The sequence below is a fragment of the Fulmarus glacialis genome, unplaced genomic scaffold (genome assembly GCF_000690835.1).
Source record: "Fulmarus glacialis isolate BGI_N327 unplaced genomic scaffold, ASM69083v1 scaffold7034, whole genome shotgun sequence".
In the NCBI taxonomy this organism is placed as follows: domain Eukaryota; kingdom Metazoa; phylum Chordata; class Aves; order Procellariiformes; family Procellariidae; genus Fulmarus; species Fulmarus glacialis.
Window position 1 is genome coordinate 1 of NW_009207319.1, and position 21,183 is coordinate 21,183.

At 36.4% G+C, this 21,183-nt stretch overlaps 1 protein-coding gene across 1 annotated transcript in view; it reads right to left on the minus strand.

Annotated features, from left to right (window-relative positions):
• Positions 1–1,168: 1,168 nt before the first annotated feature.
• Positions 1,169–21,183, minus strand: part of LOC104075508 (epidermal growth factor receptor substrate 15-like) — a gene marked incomplete at its 3' end in the record, with an annotated part of 27,321 nt that continues 7,306 nt past the window's right edge. The window contains exons 9-16 of the mRNA XM_009576040.1: positions 20,635–20,794; positions 16,935–17,020; positions 10,924–10,996; positions 5,785–5,946; positions 4,966–5,163; positions 2,211–2,408; positions 1,598–1,675; positions 1,169–1,259 (exon numbers count right to left, since the gene is read on the minus strand). Coding sequence (XP_009574335.1) covers positions 1,169–1,259; positions 1,598–1,675; positions 2,211–2,408; positions 4,966–5,163; positions 5,785–5,946; positions 10,924–10,996; positions 16,935–17,020; positions 20,635–20,794 — 1,046 coding nt within the window. The remainder of the gene's footprint in view (positions 1,260–1,597; positions 1,676–2,210; positions 2,409–4,965; positions 5,164–5,784; positions 5,947–10,923; positions 10,997–16,934; positions 17,021–20,634; positions 20,795–21,183) is intronic.

Here is a 21,183-nt window from a genome sequence, read left to right on the forward strand (position 1 = left end):
CCCAGCCGAAACCAGGACATCAGTAAACACCCACATTATGCAGTATTTACTACCATGGTAATCCAGGCTAACCACTGATAGAAGCTTAGTCCCAGTTTTGATAATTCTCATAGGCATCATGGACAGTAGCTCCTAAGTGTTCATTTCTGTACTGGATGCGTGGTCCCAATTGCATCAGTTCTACTCCCTCATCTACATTGGAGAGACACAGATACACTGTCTCTTAGCTGCTAGATACCTTAGCAGGTATCTAGCCCTAAACATACGGAGCACACGAAGCCCAAAAGGTTGGCTACTAACAGACATACCTTTCTCCTCTGAAAGAAAGGCTGTGTCGTGCTGTAAGTAAGATCACTTCAATATAAACAAAAATCAAGCAGTATCTACACAGAAACATTCAAGATGTTTTAAATTAGTTTAATTTATTCATTAAAAGTGTTAAATCTGCACTGACGTTCTTTCAGAAGCCAAGTGATCTGAAACATTTAGCTTATTTTCCTTTTGAAGCAATACAAGCTAAATTGATTAGACCATGTTGATTCTGAAAGCATGTAAAATCATATTAATGTGGCTGAAAACATCAGTTTTTCAGCTTCAGCAGTTAATCCAAATTAACTCCCCTTCTCCAAGTGGCTCCATATAGACAGATCACTTCGTCCAACATAAAAGAAAAAAATAAAGTCAGAGCAACAGCATTCGTAAGTGGCAAGTTCTTAAAATAAAGCATAGCACTTCCACAAGACGAACAGATGGTACAGTTCCACATTACCTTTTTCTGAGTGCCAAATTCACCATAAGTAGGCCACAGCCATTCATTCCCAAGCACCCACACCCTCCCCACACCACAGCTCACTGAACTCTCTATTGATCTGTTTGTGGATCTGTGCTGCAAATTGCAGGGGGTGGGAGGTAAGAGAGGTACTTGGGAAGAGTGGTGAGGGAAAGGTGCAATTTTCACAGTTAATTAGAAAGTCCAGATGAAGGAAGGAGAAACATCCTGGAACTCTCATTTCCATTTTTGTAACGCTATTGGCTCCATACTCCTGCCACTCAAACACCTTCACATTTATTCTATAAAGAGCAGTTCCAAGGTGAAGATTAGGCTGAGATGTGTTCATACAAGACCTGTTTCTGCAAATCTGCACTTAAGAGAAGAAAGTTTACTTACTGCCAACAAAAGGGTCAGACTGGAAGAACTCTAAGCTGGCTTCAGAAACTAGATCAGGCAATGGATGAGATTCAGCATCAAATGGATCTTCCTGGGCAATGCAAAAGAAGTAGAGAAAGGTATTAAATTTTTAAGACCTGCAGGATGGAAAACACTTATGTCATCTTGTGTTACCATTCAGTAGTTTCTTAAAGCTGAAAAAAAGAGAGACAGCTAGAAATCTACATAATTCATCAATGGAGAACCAAAATATTACTCAACAACAACCTGCCTGCTATACGAGATGAAATGTTTTCATGACATCACACTCTAAATAAAAACAGTAAGTGACAATTTCTCTGTTGTTCTATGACCATGATGCAACCCTGAAAGAGTTTAACTAGGATTTTTTAATTTACTTTTTCCTCCCCCAAATCTGAACAAACTCACTTTTTTGGTAATAGTTGCAGCTGGGGTCTCTTTCTCTTCTTCCACAACAGAGGCTGTTGTTTCAGGACTGTTCCTTATCTACATAAGGATAAAAGCAATTCACCATAAATAAGTAAATAGAAGACTACAGAATATAATTTTAAGTATTAAATAGCTAAAAGAATATATGAAAGGATACTTCAAGAAGTTCATACTTATTCTAGAACATACTGAAGCATTCCATAAACCCTGTGAAAGTTTAAAAAAAAAAAAAGAATCTACTGGGACATAAGGAGGGATATTCAAAGCAAGGCAGCTTTAGATTTTCTTTACTATTCCCTATTCCATTCTGGAGACAGCTGCTCTCTAATATTAATTCTACTATTCAATTTATAATATTTTGCTTTGGAAACAAATACAGAAAAATTTTTATTGCCACTTTCCAGCCAAGCTAAAATTGCCTCCTTTTCTGCTTATCAACTTTCAGACTGCTGAAACATAGTCCCACAGAATAACACACTGAAATTTCACTTGTGCAAGTGTTTAAAAACATAATCAATCTTGATACATTCTTAACGTATTTCAACTTCACAGCTGCATTGCATCATGATCAAGCAGGCAAAACAGTACTCACTGGAGACACACTGTTTATTTGTTCATCTTCTGCTATACTTTCCCTTTCAGCATTCTCATTAAGGTTAGCAGTTTCACTGCTGCTGTTGCTAAGACTAGAATGATCCGCAGTTCCATTAACAAGTGTATTATGTGGCTGAGAGTGCCAACTAAATTGGTTATTTTCCAATTCTTTCAGCTCAAGAAGTTTTGTCTGCACCTGTAAACAGAAATAAATGTATACGCATCAGTATGGCAGTACACAGAAGCTAGTATATGACCATCCTCTCTTAAATATAAGATGGAAGCTATAAGCCTGAAACTCTTATTTTCAAAAGCAAATACAATAACACCCACATTCTTTCAATCAAAGGGTGAAATTTGAGAAATAAACACAAACCTGATTTAGAAAAGATGTAATGTAGTTGAAGGACATACCTGAGAACCTTCTCCTGCCAAGGAAGCAGACTGCATCACCGGCAACATTCAAGACTTGTTGCTTTGTTTCTACTCAAACTCATAAGAAGAGTTGCAAAGCTTTTAGGGTTTTTTTTGGTTTTGTTGGTTTTGTTGGTTGGTTGGTTTTTTTTGTGGTGTTTGTTTTTTGGGGGGTTTTGTTTGGTTGGTTTTGTTTGTGGGGTTTTTTGTTGTTTTTTGGGTTTTTTTGTGTGTGTGGTTTTTTTTTAATTACGCATTTGCAATTGCCTTAAACTCTAAATTAAAAAGGCTGCTTTATCAGACTTCTCATCTTCCAAGAAGGAAAGTTACAAATTCATTACCTTCTCCCACATGACTTTTTAAGTCTACAAAATCCACAGTATATCTTCCTAAGCAGTTACATCCACGTTATTATTTCAGCAATACACTTAATGCAGTGCCTCACAGCAAATATTTACAACGAACCTGCCAGTTATAAAGGAATTACTGGATTTGGCAGATTATGCAGAAGGATGATCATAGTTCAGATATTTAGGTGTCTGTCGTGGTTTAACCTGGCAGGCAGCCAAATACCACGCAGGCGCTTGCTCGCTCCCCCCAACCACACAGTGGGGTGGGGAGAGAATCGGAAGGGGAAGAGTGAGAAAAACTCGTGGGTTGAGATAAAGACAGTTTAATAGAACAGAAAAGGGAAAATAATAATGATAATGATAGAATATACAAAATGAGTGATGCACAATGCAGTTGCTCACCACCCGCGCTGACCGATAACCAGGTAGCGATCGGTACTTCCTGGATCACGCCTACCATTCATATACTGAGCATGACGTCACATGGTATGGAATACCCCATTGGCCAGCTGGGCTGGCTGTCCTGATTATGTTCCCTCCCATCTTGTGTACCTAGCTCAGTCAGTAGGCATGGGAGCTGTCCTTGGACTAGGAGGGCACTTATCAAAAACGGAAAGCAGTGTGTTATCAACATTCTCCTCATACTAAATCCAAAATACAGCACTAGGAAGAAATCTAACCCTATCCCAGCCGAAACCAGGACAGTGTCTAAATCCCACTGACTTCTGCTAGGTCAGTCACCTAATAGAGTTTTCATTGCCTTGCACATGTCACAAGTCAGGTGACAGCAAAGACACCACACCAGGTGTCTTTCAAAGACACTGATCTCAGACCAACCATTAGATAATCTTGCCTAAAGCACTAAAGCACCTATTGTTTATTATTTGTGAGCCAAGAGCAATGAAATCAGGAGTACTAATATAAAACCTATGAAAAAAAGTTTGTAGTACAGTTAAGCATAACCACTTGTATTATCAGCCTCAGATCTGTTCATCACAAGTACCTCTTGCTAGTATATTAATATTGAAATAGCATAACCCTTCTCTCTACCTGTGATGAAACAATGGAAAATCCATTTTACTTCTCAGTTTCTAAACCTCAAAGCCAAATTTAAAAATTTTGAATATGTTGTAAGGCTCTTCAACAGAAGAAAGTGTTCTTGCATGAACACTAGCAGTGGAAGTCTTAAGAAAAAAATTGTTAACAAGTTACAGACATGAATTGTGTGAAATGACCAACCCAAGAGTCAGCCATTTCTAGGGTTCAAAGTTAATAAGAGGGCTTTTTGTTTTTAACTTGATAACGATGTGACTCTGGCTAATATATTAGACAGCTGGCAATTCAGAGAATGATGACGAAAGGGTGTGCAAGCAAACTCATCACTGAAGTAATAATAAATCCCTGATTACAGTTAGAAGCTAGAAGTGTTCCTTTAACATAACAGCAGACACCTCAAAGCACAGTTCTGTGCTTAAAAACCAGTGCAGCCATCTCTCTGCTTCTTAGTATCTAGTCTCAATCCAATTTATTCTTACACTCACCTTACTTTCCCCTCTTCAACAATGCACTAAGTAAATGTTAGTAATTTTATACCGGCTTCACATCAATTAAAGAATAGTAAGAGCGTGCCTCAGGCCATGGCCGAGAAAGAAAGCTTAAATAACTACTGGACATAGAGAATTTAAACATACATTATCCATTTTTCATTCATTACATTAAGACAAATTATTTATGAAATATAATAAATTAATCCCTTTTTATTAACAAAACTTGGGAGAAAAATCATGAAGTATCTTGAGTGACTTGAGTCAGCCTCTAAGAATCCTAACAACTACTAGCATAGAACACGTGTAAGCAACTGAAGACATGAGCAAACAGTGAAGAAAAAAGAAAATAACGCCTTTCCCTTAAGAAAAACCACACTAAAGGTTGTCATTTAAAAAAAATTTTTTTTTTTTTTTTTTTTTTTGGTCTTTCACACTGCCTTACTGAATTGATTTCCTGTTGTGAATCCTGCAGATGTTGCTGAAGAGGTCCCAGCTGTGCTTTCCCAGACTCTATGCAATGCTCAAGCTCTGCAGTTTCTTGCTGCAGGCGACTCAGCTCCTCTTGAGCTTTGGTCAGTTCATCTTCATACGCTGAAATCTTTGATTCCTGGCTTGTTATTTCAGCCTTCAGCATGGCAATCTAAAGCATGAACAAATATTCCAAAGCCAAATAAAAAAAAACCCTAAAACACCTCTAAACACATCCAAATACTCTTATTTATGACCAGAAAAAGTAAAAACCTCATAGCTGTTGCAGAGATCATAGATCATACCTGAATGATCTATTAATTCCCTATTGGTATCAATAAGATCATAGTATTCTAGCTGTTTTCCTGACAAACACAGATATTTCTAATACCGAAAATATAATTTTAGACCTTAAAGAAATACTATAGCTTTATATTAGAAAAAAATCTACATAATCATATGATGATTTTTTTTTAACTGCTAAGAAATCAGTCCCAGTAATTACTGCTTCTAATTACACTTAGACTGCATTACAACTTTGCATTATTTGTGTGCACTTAACCTTATTTGTGTGCAAGTATATCTCGGTATATTTGTTGACAGACTGATACTAAATTAGGAGGTCACTAAAATGAGTGACATATTTCCTATTCTGTTTGTCACAAAATCTTGACACTCAGGCTGTTCATTCATTAAACTTTTTTCTCCTGCCCCCACAACTGTAACACTGGAAGACCGAGTTCTTCAAAATGAGGCATTTACTCTTTTAAGGGCCTTAGCCACTAGACCTTACCAAATGGGCCTCCTCTGCACACTTCTGCCTGATATCATTAAGTTGCTCTTCCAACTTGGCCTTCTGCTCATCAAGATCATTAAGGATTTCCTGCGCTTCGTGTTTCTGAGCTTGCAGCTTTTGCAGATTACTGCTCTCCCACTTTACTTCATCTTGTAGATCCTGTAATAAAACAGATGAGCTTTGCATTTGTTCCCCCTCTCCTCCTAACCACTACATTCCACAGTATAAACTGCAGTACTAACTCAGATTTCAAAGTATCAACAAATTATCTTTCAAAAGCTAGCATTTATAACGTGTCAGACAAGTAAGTATTTTTATGTCTTACAATTAGAATTTGAGAATAACCACGTTATTTGCTTTTTCTTTTCTTTAGTAAAAAGAATCTCACTGAAAAATTGAAGATCATGCATCAACAGACATTAACTGTTTTACTCACAGGGAGGTTAGGGTTTCATTTTGAATTTAGAAGTCGTCTTTATTCAGGCTGCTACAGTGTCTCTGTCCTATGTTTTAGCAATATGTTTTACTGAGTTCCTTAATAATAGAAATTCTTTATTCTGCTCCTTCCCCCTTCAAAAACACACGGCCAAAAATAGGAACTTGTTTTAGCAACATGGTAAAGGACCGAACCGGTGCACTATTAACCCAAATGCACTCCCTCCTAGAGCCTCCCTGCCTCTGATTTTGCAAAAATCAGCCAAAAATTTATTTTCCATGTATCAGTACTGGTAAGAAATGCATATTCCATACACAACAATATGGCATCTTTTAATTTATGAAACAGCAGTAAGTATGCATCTTGTGTCCTAAGTACATTAAGTAGCATCATATGATAATTAGTTCATTTCTGAGCAACAGGAATGGTTATATGCCAAACTGCAGAGATAACGCTGAAAAAAAAATCCAGAAAAGAATTGAGAAGAAAAAAGAATCGTCAAAGTCAAGAGGAAGAGATAATACAGGGAGATCAAAAAGGACTAATACAAAAGGAAAAGTATTAGATGAAAAGAGAAGATTGCAGCCTTTCCGAGAAAATATGGTAATTGAAGGAAGAATCATGAACAACAGTAACAAACAAATAGAGATAAAAGTAAATTAAGGAGGATAAGAAAACAAGCTGATGTGAATTTCTGATTAGATCATACATTCATGTGCTACTCTAAGCTAAGATCCTGTTGTCCTTTTTTAGAGGTGTTTTGTTTGGGGTTCTTTTTGGTGAGGGAGATAGTTTATCCACACATGCTAACACCTCCAGATAATCAGGACAAAAAAGCCAGATAGAAATAGAAAGGCATATGGTGCAGCAGTCAGATGCTAGGGAAATAGGTAACCTCAACGCAACTGGAAGACTACCTAAAGAAACTAAGACTACCTAAAAGAGATGCTTTTATGAAAAAACAAAACAAAAAAACCCCAAACAAAACAAAACACAAAACACCAAAAAACCACACAAAAACCTCAAATTTAAAGTTCAGTAAAGGGTATATGACTGACGTACAGCAGTTAGACTAGGTGAATTACTGATTATTTCTAATCTATGAAAGGCAAACCAGTGTGCACACAAAAAGCTCTTACAGCAGCTACTGACTTGGATAATTGGGACACTCTTGATCCATTCACTTTTTACATCGCTTTGAAAAGCAAGTATCAGCTGACACTCAACGCAAGCAACGGGGGAAAAAGTAACAGCTTAAAGAGATTTCCGTCTCCTTTCTCCAAAAGGAAGCAAGAATTCACATACACACAATATAGATCACCTTCCTCTTGCTACTGTTCCTTGAATCCCAGTGTCTGTCCTAGGCACAGCAGTAGAGAAGCACTGAAGAGACCTAAGCCTGATGCCTCCCAGGAGAGAAAAGAAGGAAAAAAAAACCCCAACGAAAACCAAAACCCAAACATGTTCACATAACCACTCCAAAATTAAAGGTTGGAGTAGATACAATACACTGGGGCTAATACTCAAAGATACATCTTCACAAAGTAAACCAGGCTCCGTTTAAGCTTTGACTTCAAAGAACACCCTCAGCAGAGAAGCATCATCTTAATGTTCAAGCACTGAATGAGATTCTGTATGAAAACCATTAACATATTTGAGGTGGTACAAACTAGCATTTTTATGGTAATCCTAATCCTTGTATTAGATTTACAATCATTATAACTCTCCATGCTAATGTAGTGTAGGACAAGGAAAGTCTAAAAGATCTGTATTTCCACAGATAGACAATGGATTTAATAGCTTGCCAGTCTATATTTCACCAAACAATTCATGTGCTAAGAACTTTTAAGCCTAAAACAGCACAGAAAAGTTAAACTTCACTGACTTTCTAATGGCTTTGGGGCACTGCAACAAACCAAGAATAGGGCAAATCCAATGCTGAGTGGGATACTCAGGGCATAAATCTGTTTAAGAAAACTCAGGCCAACATGGAGATCAAAAAGCTAGAAGAGAAGGCCAGAAACATTCTGGACCACTTGGAAGGCCACAATCCCAAAGTACCTTTCTCTTTCCCACCCCTCCCTTCTCTGAAGCAGTCTCTCACATGCAATTACATTTTTTTCCCCAATTGATGCAAACATGTATTATGCTTTGTGCAGGAGCATACATTTTGCATGACATGCATTTGTTCTAAAAATTTATTTACAAAGTTTCAGTGTCCCATTGAAAAGCAAAACATAGATCTTTTGACTTCATGTCAATAAAATTCTAGGGAACATGTGGTAACTGTTGGGAAAGCCAGGAGAATCGCCACTTATTTTGGAATCTTAGCATGTAGACTGACGAACCATTCCCATACAGGTGAAATGCTAGATGGAAGATGACAGTCTTGTGAATGTGCCCAAAAGCCCATTGCTTGAGGCAGTGTTTAAACCTGAGACACACTGTCCTTCAACATCTGTGTCTAGAAGAGCAGGCTGGTGATGAGAGAGTGAGGGGACACCCAGGTAAAGGCACTTTCAAATGCTACTTGGTATGTGGTCAAAACCTAATATTTTAGTTACACATTAACTCTGTAAAACAAAGTTCTCTACTGCCAAGAACATTTCATATGTGAGTTTATTACTCCCATATTTATAAGAAAATGCTAATCCAATCACAGAATAAGTTAAGGAAATGGTGCCTTAGAAGCCTCTTGATCTTTGTTACTCTGCCCATTACTTTTCAAGAAAAAACACCCCCTTAATCTTTGCTACTAAAGAGCTATTTTAATAAGCACATTAAAACCCACCAGTATGCTGTTTTCCCTCCTACACTTATTCTCTTTCCTTTTTAGTATCTATTTACATAGTATATAAATTATTTTATAGAAGAAAAACTGTCATTCTCCTCCTCCTTCCATACAAATCAGTCCGACCCATCACAGACCATGGCTATATTTGAGATTATAATTTGTGTCCATGGAAGTAATTCTAGTATCAGAAACCCTAGAGTGTCATGCCACAAAATTAGCTTGATCCAAGGTGGCACAGTAGAACACATTGGTTTTGTACACCATCTTTAGAAATGTCACCATTAGAATAAAACCAGAAGAAAAAAGCATGATGTAAAGATATTCTTAGTCTGTCACCACTATTGTCTTAAGTTCCAGAAAGTTTCCTGGAACACGTAGGTCCTCCAACTTTCAGAAGCAAGAAAGGGACCAGAGATAAAACCGGCTTAAATAAATGCTGCAGCCACATCCTACTTGATCCTGATGGTTTCTCACAAGCCAGCAGACTGTTCCTTCTCTGCAGACTTACAAAGCTCTATAACTCTGTATTTAACAAGGGACAAATAGCTTGTGCGATCACTAAGAGGTTAAGGACCTGAGACAGTTGCTTCCAACGTTACTGCTCTAGATACAATGACTTAATTGATTCCATGATGCTACTGACTGTCAAACACTAAATATATGCAGATGACACTAATAACTGTAACACTAAAGGTAAGGTTTTTATTTAGCTTTATATACCTTCTGTGCAAAGGCACCAGAGAACTCAACCTTCACATGAACGCACACAGATTCCAGAACACACTAACAAAATAATCCTGTGTGCAAAACCAGGAATACCCATAAGGATTTTTAACAGTGTGAAAAGGCAATCTGCAGAGTAGGGAGGGGAATGACCACCGCATGCATGGACAGAATCACAGACATGGGCAACTTCTGTATGCGTTCCTGCAGCTGCTGAATCTGGCTGCCATCGTGACTAACCGGCCAGCATCTGATTATTTTCTGAAAGGTCAGACTATTAATTATCATCCAGACTTTAAAGATATTAAATAGCCAAGCACAAAATTCACAACAGTTGTAACACATTGGCTCTTTTTCTGCCCAACACAAAGTAAAAGGTAGAAATCTTGCATTATTTGCTCTTAATCAAATAAGTATTATTTAAAATAATAAAGATTCCTAAAACAAATGTAAGTGATCAGATATCACACTGAAGTTTTTTCTTAAAGCAGCAACTCCAGCTGCTTTTGCAGCCTAAAATTTAATTGAAATACTGCTTTGCAGCATTTAATTCTGGGCTTGGCTTGACTGTTAGCACCCTAAATACTGATGCTGACTGTATAATTTTTAATCCCTGTAAAATACATGTAAAATTTGTATTTTCCAATATTCTGGAAATTCAATGACATCCTTTTAAATAAACATCAAACAGATTATTTTTAAAATTCACTTATGTTAGGCAAAATTAACTTGAAGCAACATTCCTCCCGAGCTGGTAATTACTGCGACTCTTAAGAAGCAGCCCCATATACAAGCCCTTTTAATTCAGCCACTTCAGTTTATTAATTTGCAGTGCTACAGTGTCTTCTTTAGTTTTAATTATACATTAGATAGCCTTGCTAAAAAAAAAACACCAACAAAAAAAAGAAAAAGAAGAAATCTATTTTTTTTTGTAATATTTTTCATTTAAAACTCCATGCAGGTTACATATCTTAGGAGCTCGCACAGTTATATAAATATACACACCAACCCACATTCATATAGAAAATACATTTCAAAGTACATTCTTTTTCTTAGCCACCAATTTTTTTTTTTCTTTTCACTGAATAAGTGATATGATCTAAAGACTCAGTAATCCCACGCCATTAAAGCACCACATGGTGCAATATCAGATGTCCGAACAATAATTTTATTTCTTATTTACCTGGACCTCACTTGTCCTCTGCTTGATGGTATCTTCTTTCTCCTTCAGGTCTTGCTCTACATTATTCTTTTCCCTAGAAGACCAGCAAACAATGCAAGAATACTTAAGAACATCAGCTACAGCAGGTACAGTTATCCAGCCCCCTAAGCCTGTATCTCTCTTTAAATACATAGTGAAACATTAAACACAAAAGGTGTAAGGGATTTCTGCTTTTCAAATTATTTACAAGACAGAAGCCCACGTAAGTGTTCTGCATAAAAACCCCTGTCTTTTCACCCAACTGCACTTCAGTGATAAGAATGGCTCAAAAATGGAAGGGGGCGGGAGGGAGAAATCAATGAAATACTGTCTCCAGTGATCTCACTGTTGCTATGGAGCACTTGTCTAATGAAAACTGCTGGGAAAAGTGGGAGGGATTGCATCAGATTCCATCTATTAACCCCTGCAAACACAGTAATTCCTATGCGAACAGCAGCTAGAAAACATTTACAGCAGGCCAGTCTAGCTGATTAATGAACTTTGCCTATCAGATTTTAGATATATCTGTTGGTAAGCTCAGTCAGAAGAAGAAAGGTTAGCTTGCTGTAATCACTAGCTGCTCAGAGACTCCGTACGTAGTTATTTGCTGTGTCATATCAAGTCTGTCTCTACAGACATTTATTCAAGTTTAAAAGTGACTACTGATGACAGGGGAATTATCATCAATAAATTCTTGGCTGTCAGACATAACAATAGCTTTAAGAAAGGGAAAAAACCCAACATACAACTCAGAAGTGTTACTGTTTTAAGAAAATCCTAAGAGTGTTTATCTCTAGACAGTATATGAAATCTTTTCTCCTTTCACAGATGCAGAAAAGCATTAAGCTTTACAATTTTAACACTATCTTCTGTATACAGACATTTACTTTCATAAAGATTGTTAATAAATTGGCACTCACATTAAAAGTTAGATTTTGAACAATGATAAACCTAACTTTTCTAAATGAAATACCACAGTGAAAAGCTATTATATTACTAGTACATATTGAAATTAAGGTAACTTCATATTTTAATAGCAGCAGATTGGTAATCAATCTAAAACTATTAATCTCATTGCTTACTCTTATCTAATACAGAAGAAAGCATTTCTGTTTCCAAAGTAAAGCAGGTCTACTCTAAGTTCTCTTTACTCAAGCTGAGCAATTCTTGTTTACTGCTAAACCATGTACAATGGAAAATAAAAAAAAAAATCCAGATGTCATAGATCGTAAACGAACGTTTGCTCTAAAAAATAATTACTATAGATTATGTTCTCTTATTATCTATCTCAGTATCTGCTTAAAGAGCAACTTGCTGACTGTGCCCAAAGGGAAGGTTTAAATAGAAGGAAAAGGAAAAAGGGAAGGTTTAAATAGAAAGAAGAAGAAAGATGGGGAAGGAGGGACTTTGAAGAACAAGGCTGGTTATTTTGTTAAGTGCCAACCTTCAAGTTTCATAAAATTCCTCACTCTCCATTCATCAGAAAAAAGTATCATGGAAATTCTAAGCAAATCGTTACCATTTCCATCAAAGCTATAGCACATTCCTCTAGCTCAATAAACTAGTATTTGTAGCATAGTTGTACTTAGATATTTAAAGCATTGCAACACAGGGCTGAAACAAGTTCTGTTGATTTTGCCATCTGTAACTTTCCATGAACAAAGGGTCTCAATCTCAATAAAGCACTTCCACAGATCTAAATACAAGTCAGGCAGAAAAATACCTTCAAGCCCTCAGACACGCATATCAAACACAGCAAACATATTATTTCTGATTGAAGATAAAAGAGAATAATTGACTAGGTAAACAAATACTTGTTATTTTTTCTGCTCAGGTATGAAAACTGAGCAGGAAATAGAAATGCAAGCAGGTATGCATGCTTTAATGTACAGCCTTTCCACGTTACTGTCACTGATATGCCTAAGAGACTGTCAGAGATGAAGATCACTTCCCTTTTATTTCAACAGAAGCCAGGTACCTAAATTTTGCAATCTGGACTATGCTAATCAAGCAACAGGATACAATACCCACCCGCAGGCAGCTTACACTGGCCAAATCACAACACAAACAATGAATTGGAAAAAATCAAGTGAAAGAAGTATTGTCAGGCAGAACAAAAGAAGCTTAGGCAGCAGTCTCAGGCAAAGGAAAATAAGCTGAGTGTATATAGTCTACACATAACACATCCCCTCCTCCCCCCCAGTAGTGTGTCTTTGTTTCAAAAAAAAAAAAAAAAAGACAAAAAAAAAAAGACAACACAGACCTACTTAATTCACTAATTCTTCTGAATGCCTCCATTTCTTTTACAAACTATCTGGTATGCCCCTGTAGGAATGCTCAGCAACTGAAAGAACCAAAAACAAGTAACAGAATTGATTTATTGGATATGATAGACTTCCTGGATCATAAAGTCCCTTACCACATCAGCACTTGGGGAAAAAAAAAAACAAACCAACAACAACCCAAAACCAACTGTCGTCTTGCCAATAAAGGACACTTGTAACCAATTCAAGTCAATTTATGAAAGCAATACAATTTCCCTATGTATTTTAATAGTAGTCAGGACACAACCTCATATCAAAGAAATTAATAGCAATGATTAAAAAAACCCCCAAACTAATAGATGGTTTCTCCAATGTAGATACTTCATGATTTACAATCAAATGATCTTAGTAAATCCATAAGTTTTATACTAATTTGTAAATGGAGTAGTTTATAACTGGGAGCCAGCAGATTGCAAATATTTGTGACAGCTGACAACTGATGAGTCCCCATGTCAGTAGAGGCATTCAAGCCAAATATGAAACAACCCTGGCCCAGCTTCTTGATGGCCAATACTTAGAACCACCTTAGTTACAAAAGCAAAAAATTATAGTTCTTTTCTATAATAAGTGACAGGTGACTACTCACAGAGCTGGTAGCATTCTCTACACTCACAGTTGCCCAACATTTCTTATTTTCACATACATTTGTAACTTTGGGAATTCCCAGTGTAGTAGTACTTCAGTTTGGCAATGCTAGAAAAAATGTCTAGGGTTTGCCTCATTTCTTCTCCCCTTTGTTCCCCCAACCTTTTCACCTGCAACAGCTCAGTTATTTCCAAACCAGAGGTTGGAAGAAATAATCTAGCCTACATTAAAATTCTTACCATTGCTTTGCTAAGACTAGCTGTAGATCTCTGAACTTTGAAACAAAGGCTTGATGCAGGTGTACAGCAGGGAGAGGTTGCCCTGTTTTTCCTGGGGACATTTTGCTATTTCCTTACTTTTGAGACCAATTTATCAGCTTTATGGTCCTTTTAACCTGATTTATATTCAAGACAATATAACTGTTGCTGTCCAACACATGTGAAGGATGGCACCTCTGGTGAGATAATACTAAGTTAAGCTCAACTACTTAACACGCTTAGAGACGAACGTAGTATTGGTAAAGCTTGAAGAAATTCACAGAATCACACGGAATCACAGAATGGTTTGGGTCAGAAGGGACCTGTAAAGATCACCTAGTCCATCCTCCCTGCCCTGGACAGGGACATCTTTCACAATTCCACTAATTTGTGGGCCATAGCTAGCTTTGAATGCATGAAAGCAAAGCAGGGTTTGCTGGGGAAGAAAAAAGTTTTATGGCTCAAAAAAAGAATATTAAGAACATCTGGTCTAGCCTCCCACAATGCTGATCAAAAAAAGCTTCAAATAGCTTTCTAAAAATATAGTGCAACTGAAACAGAACTTACAGGCAGCAGTGCTGACAGGCTCAAAATGATGCAGATTCCACAACGTCCCTAGGCAAATCATTCCCCCTACCAGGGGGCAATTATCATCGCTAGTAAGTGTTCTGCATTTTATTCTTCATCTGATCCTCAACCTCCACCTTCCTGACATTGTTTTTATTGAATTAGATTAAAAAGCTATTGGCTACCAGAAATCTTTCCTACACAAACTGTTGAGCCACAAACACATCACCTCTGTATTCTTTGCTCAGTCTCTCAACAAGCTATGTTTTCCAGACATTGTCATTCTTTTGAGGCATTTCCTCTGCTCCCTTTTTTTTTTTTTTTTTTTTTGAAGTGCACTTCAAAAATAGATTCAATTTCTATTACTGGGTTACAGAAATTCAGCTTTCACAGATACTTCTCAATGGAATCATGGACCAGAATTATTACATATTGAGTTCAACAGCTGAACAATATATCTAGTTTAATAATGAAAAAAATAACTTAAGTTTAAATTACATTTTTATATGATAACTATCAAGACAAAGTGTACTTCACCAGTTATTACAGAATTGTGGATTTGCCAAAGATGAAAAAAAGTTTCCTACGTTTACACAAAGATTAATCTGTTGTCTAACATTGACACCTGTACTTAGGGAAGGTACAGAAAAGTAACATCTACTCTGCTGCCAAAATAACTTCTACAGTGGCTAATGGATTTTCAAGTAATCAAAAAATTAGTTTTCTTGAAAAAAATAAAAATGAAAAAATTTTACTTGAGCCACAACTCACTTTATGACATTGAGAGGTTGCTAGTCATTCTCAATGAAACCACACAAACCTCTATTACACTTCAGTTTGACGATACAGGCTTAAGCCTCTGATTGTCAATCCAGTTCTGTTCTGAACCTCTAAATCATATCAAAGTAAATTTCCCCTTTCTAAAAATAAATACATACTAATAGTTGCCCCTACCATATCTTCAACAATCTAATATCATTCAAATGTCTTAAATAATTGTCCAAGTATATTTACCACTGAAGAAATGGAAGCAATGACTTTCTAAAGGCCATGGTTCCTTCATACCTCACAGTAAGAAAAGAAAACAAGACATAAACAGACTGGCTGGCATGTTGGGCTGCAAGCCCACCTACTGAAAACCAACTTCATCAAGAATTCATGCTAGTGAACAATTCATTTCCCTCTAAGATACTAACAGCAAATATACATGGTTGTAAATCATATTTCAGGTTAATAAATGTGAGAGTCCAAAACTGCAATTAATACAACCTAAAGAACAACAGAGGAAGGCAGAACAGGGAGAAGTGAGGAGGCAGTGGGAGTGATAAGAGGGAGAACAAGCAGTTGAAGTGAAAAAACATTTATATATTTAGGAAACAGACTGTGCTTTGACACATTGCCAAATTAAATCACTCGTGCAAGTGACTTGAATAAGACAGGCAGATTTCATCATGACAAAGCACCCTCACTTACAAAATAGTAGAATTAATTGTTCTTAATGGAATTTTCAGTAGATTTAGGATAGTACCAAAAAAATCACTGAAGAAAAATATCTGCTATATCTTGAGAGTATGACAAAGACTATACAACGTATATGGACTTGATTTTCTTAGTCACTTGAAGTCATCTTTTAATTACCTTAGAAATAACTAATGGAACCCAAGGGTCTACGGATCTCAAATTAAAACAATTTTTCTCAGCGCAACAGTTTATTTTACTAAACAGAAGAGAAGCATGTCCATCTTTACCACCATCAAAACCTTAGCAGAGGTCCCTATACAAACTGTCATCCTCCCACTCTCTACTCCACATACTTCTTGATATTTCCCATCTCACTTCCTTACTACCACTAGAAAAAAGTCCTTAGAATTCACTTTACAAATCAAAGACAACTAATACCAATTTATATCATGGTTCCAGCATCCTAAATCTCTGCTCCATTCTCATCTGCCAATAAAGATGAACAAGAGAGAATATTTCCATCTCAGGATGCTAAGATGCAGCTCTCTGAAACATACCCAGAAGGCATAACAGACAGACCTTTCACAGTCTTGCTGTTATTAAATGCACTCATCTGAGTGAACAAAGAGTAGAAGTGTTAAACAGTATTACAGACATTTAGAGACATGCTAACCATTTATTTTAGCAAAGCAGACTATTACCACCTGGTTTTCTCTTATGCATTTAATTGTTTTTTAAAAAAACCCGTAAGTAGCACAACTGAATCTAAGGCAACTATGACTATTCCTCCTTTACCTACCTCTGCAGGTCTACTATTTCATTGTTTAACGTATCAAGTTCTTTAATTGCAGAAAAATCTGCTACAGAATTCAGTCCTTGAGTACTCTGAAAAATAAAAAATAAATACTGTTAGTTTATAGTTTATGCTGTCCAACAACTATATTCACTTTACTTTTTGTGACAGCATGATCTATCCTCTTGCAACAACTGTTGGTAGCATTGTATTTCAAATCTTCAATCTTAAAAAAAACAGTCCAGATGCTCTATTAACAGAACACAACATACATCCAGTGCATCTAGTAATTCAAACAGAGTTTGTCTCCTGTAAACTGTTGAAGACATCTCCCACAAAAGCACAGGACCACCTGATCATACAAAAAAAAAATCTAGTTCTAAAATGAGATTTATCTTACAGTTAACGTTTAGCTACTTCCTAGCATTCATAAGAGTGGTTTGGTTTGTTTACTACTTTCATATTTATATTTCTTCACTTTGGTCATCCTCCTGTTGCAGAGTATAGACACTTATTTGCAATGCTTTAAGTGATATTGAGCTAGCTTAATGTGAACCTCCAGAGTACTGAATGAAACTTTGATAATACAAAGTCATAGGTAAGTTACACCCATGAGTTCCCATTTACTAGTGTCTTTATAATGAGACAACTGTAATACAAATTATTTGTTTTCAAAAAAGTATACATAAATGACTAGAGAACAAATGCTGAAGACAGAAATTAGCAAATGCTATAATTGTTCTACTGTGCCTTATCACAACATGAACATGTTTAGGAAGCCATAGTCACTGTAACTACCTTCCATAAATACATCAGTTCCTTCAAGTCTTGAATAAAATCATCCAGGACAAACACAAAGTTCAGAGGAAAAGTATATACATATAATTAAAAAAGGCAAGCGATACCCCCAAAATAACACAAAAGTCTAAATGCTGAAGTTTCTTTAAAGAGGAATCAAGATGCTATTAACTACATGTTTATTCAAGCTTATACTCTGAAAAAAAAAAAAACCCAACACAAAACCAAGAGCAATGAAAAGACTTAAGCAGTAAATCTGAGCACACTGTGGCAGAGAATATTATTCAGCAGAACTATAGATCATTCATGCATATTTTACTAGAACAAATGGCATGAACTGAGAATAAAAAACCATACAGCTATTCTTAAACCGGTTAGTGTACAGCTTCTCAAATGGGCAAAATCGCTATGAAGTTAATCCTGTTCTAAAGGAGCGTGGAGTTGCTCATGGCGTTCCAATGAGAAATTTTTTATTTCTCCTAGGAAGGGGACAGAAGGAAAACATGGAGCTATTAGCTACAAGTACAAATTCTTTCCAGGCCTCCTTCTCTCATCAGTTAAAGAAATTCTACACACTAACGCCAGCATCAAACTTGAACAAAATGTAGTTCAATCTCATTTTCAATTGTTCAGGAGAACTGGTGTGGGGGAGGAACATAAAAGCCAACATTTTTAGCTTCAATTCACAAGTTAAAAAAGACAAAAGTTAGAACTATTTGCTGCCATTTACTACACTGCAACATGCATGCAAACAACGCTTAGAGTTTTTAAACAGAATGTAGTAATAAAAGTCAATTCCTGTTAAAGTTCTTTAAGAGGAACTTGCATGTAAGTTTAAGTTTTATGACTGGTAATGCAAGTGCAATTTGGTGACTACAAACAGTTCTAGGTAAAGAAACATAGTGACAAGTACTAGACTGCTGCTGTGTCCTATTCATGGGATCTGCATTCAGGCCTCAAAACTGAAATAAAAGTTAAATTACTGTGGTAATAAAATTCTGTAAGGAAACTAAACATTTTATAACAGCAATATACATACGTATGCATTCTGAACATCTACCAAGAAGGATCACAAGTTAACTTTCGCTACTTTAAAAACATAACGAATTACCATTATACTTACTGATATTTCTGCTACTACCTTTATATTGGTCAAGTCAGAAGATGAAGCCTAGGGTTTTTTTGATTGGTTTTTGTTTGGTTTGGTTTTGGGTTGGTGGGGGGTTTTTTGGGTTTTTGTTGTGGTTTTTGTTTCTCTCCCCCCCGCCCCCAATGTAAGCCACTCCACTTCAAGAAAACCAGCAAAAAGCCTATTTCTGCCTACTGCTCTTATCCCTCTGGGTTCAATTCTTGAGCAATAACCTTGGACAATCATATCAACAAGACATCTCTTTTGAAAAAGCTCAAAATGAGCTGAAGGTTCAAGCTCAACCTAGTAAAACAAATTCTTGGTAAAGACTTACAGAGCTAACTAAAAGAACTCTTACCTTCTTTCACAATATTCTTACTCTTATCATTTATGTTAGTAATGCAAAGAAAACAAACAAAAAAAAACCACAAACAAAAAAACCAAACCAAAACCAAAAAAACACAGTTGTCTTTGAGAGTTCTATAAAAACGATTTACATACACAGAATAGCAGTAACCAACACTGATCTCATCTAATGTGTTCTGATCGCTACATTTTCTGCAATATAATCAGTAAAACCATGGGTATTAGTTCTAATCATAACTGTCAACTGTCACGTTGGGTTACTACTTTGTCACCACCTCCCCAGCAATTTCAACAGGATAACACCCAGCATTTTCTTTTAAGCTTAAGCAGCACATGTTACCAACAGGGAACAGCCACAGAGGTCTGGCTTCAAGGAAGAACCTTGGGGTTCTTCCAGATGAACAACAATGGAAATCAACAATAATTTGAGATCGCAACACACTGTGACACTTCAGAGAAGTGCTGTGCTATTTCAATGATTATGTAAGAGTCTTAGAAGGATGTTCATTATTAAACCAACAGACAGTAAATATTAGAAAAGCAAAGATTCTCTAACCTTGAGAAAGCAGAGTTAACAAACTGACAGAATAATAAGGATGAAAAGCAGAGTGGTGCAGAATGGAAAAAACAGTCCAAACTAGAAAAGAGACATAGAAAGGAAAGCAAACATACAAAAAAGATTAGTAGAGTTGCAAATAAAGCAATTACTTTTTAAAAACAGAATGTAAAAAGAAATTAGATACCAGTTACAGAAACTCAAAAGCAGTGCCAAATTTTGAGTTCCACTTTTTTCAGGTGTGAGTTTTTCATTCTGTTTGAGAAAGCTGTAGAATTAGGTCAATGTTTTGCACAACCAAGAAAAGGTAACCCACATCAGATTTTGTGATGCATAAAACAAGTAAGAATTTGTGATGACCTCTACCATTCTGATAAATATAACTTGAACTGCTGAGGTATAGTCTACTGCTGGATTAAGATAGATGGCAATCAACAGACTATGAAGACATTTAAACTATCTGTGAAGTATAAAATGGAGGACCATTTACTTTTAAAATTTTAAATATATAATTCTAAACTTTATTTAGTTCACATTGTTTCCAGACTTCTTAAAAAAGAAATGTAAAAAAGGTAATTGTGAACACATTAGGAGAAAAACATTGAACTTGTGCATGTTATTTCAAATGCAAACTAAAATTTCTTTAGACAGGTAGTAAAAAGATTCTTCTTTCAAAACAGAAAATGATGCTTTCTCAACATAAGATCTCTCCGCTTGGTTGGCAGGCATAATAAATGACAGCTTCATTTTGAAACATGAATGGAACAGTGTTTTGTCAATTCCTTGCACTTAAGACTTGTTTTCTTCCCAATATTATGATAAGTTTAAGGTATGCCAGTACTTTAAGTGTTTCTTACCTTCTGTAAACTGACACCCCTGTCCGAAGGTGGAATCATCTCTGGAGTCAGAGCCTGAGGTGGATCAATGCCCTTTGTTAACTTCTGATTAATTAAATAGAAAGCCAAAGCAAATTGTTCCTTTGAAAGCTTTCCGCAGTCCTTTGTGTCACAGAGAGCCCTGTACGGAGATGCACATGAAATAAATCAAATCCTCATTTCTGCAGGTATAGCCCTGTTTGTTGTACTTGCTGTCATTTAAAAATGTGAAAATTGCTAAATCTCCTCTTCTGAAAAAAAAATGCAACATAGAAGTAAGGCATGGTAATAAATAGGAAACATTACTCAAACATACACACCACTTTCTCTTTGCATGCTAAGGCCCACAGCTCTGTTACGGTAAGTTCTGATCTGGTGAAAGGCAGAATCAGGGCTACGAGTCACTAACACCACCTGAGTTTCTGTAACTGAAGTTCCTTCTAAATTGAAGAACTTTTCACAGCCAACACAAGTTTATCTAATTTTCCTAGATTAGAGGTTATGTTAACCATACCTTGGGGGGGGGAGGGG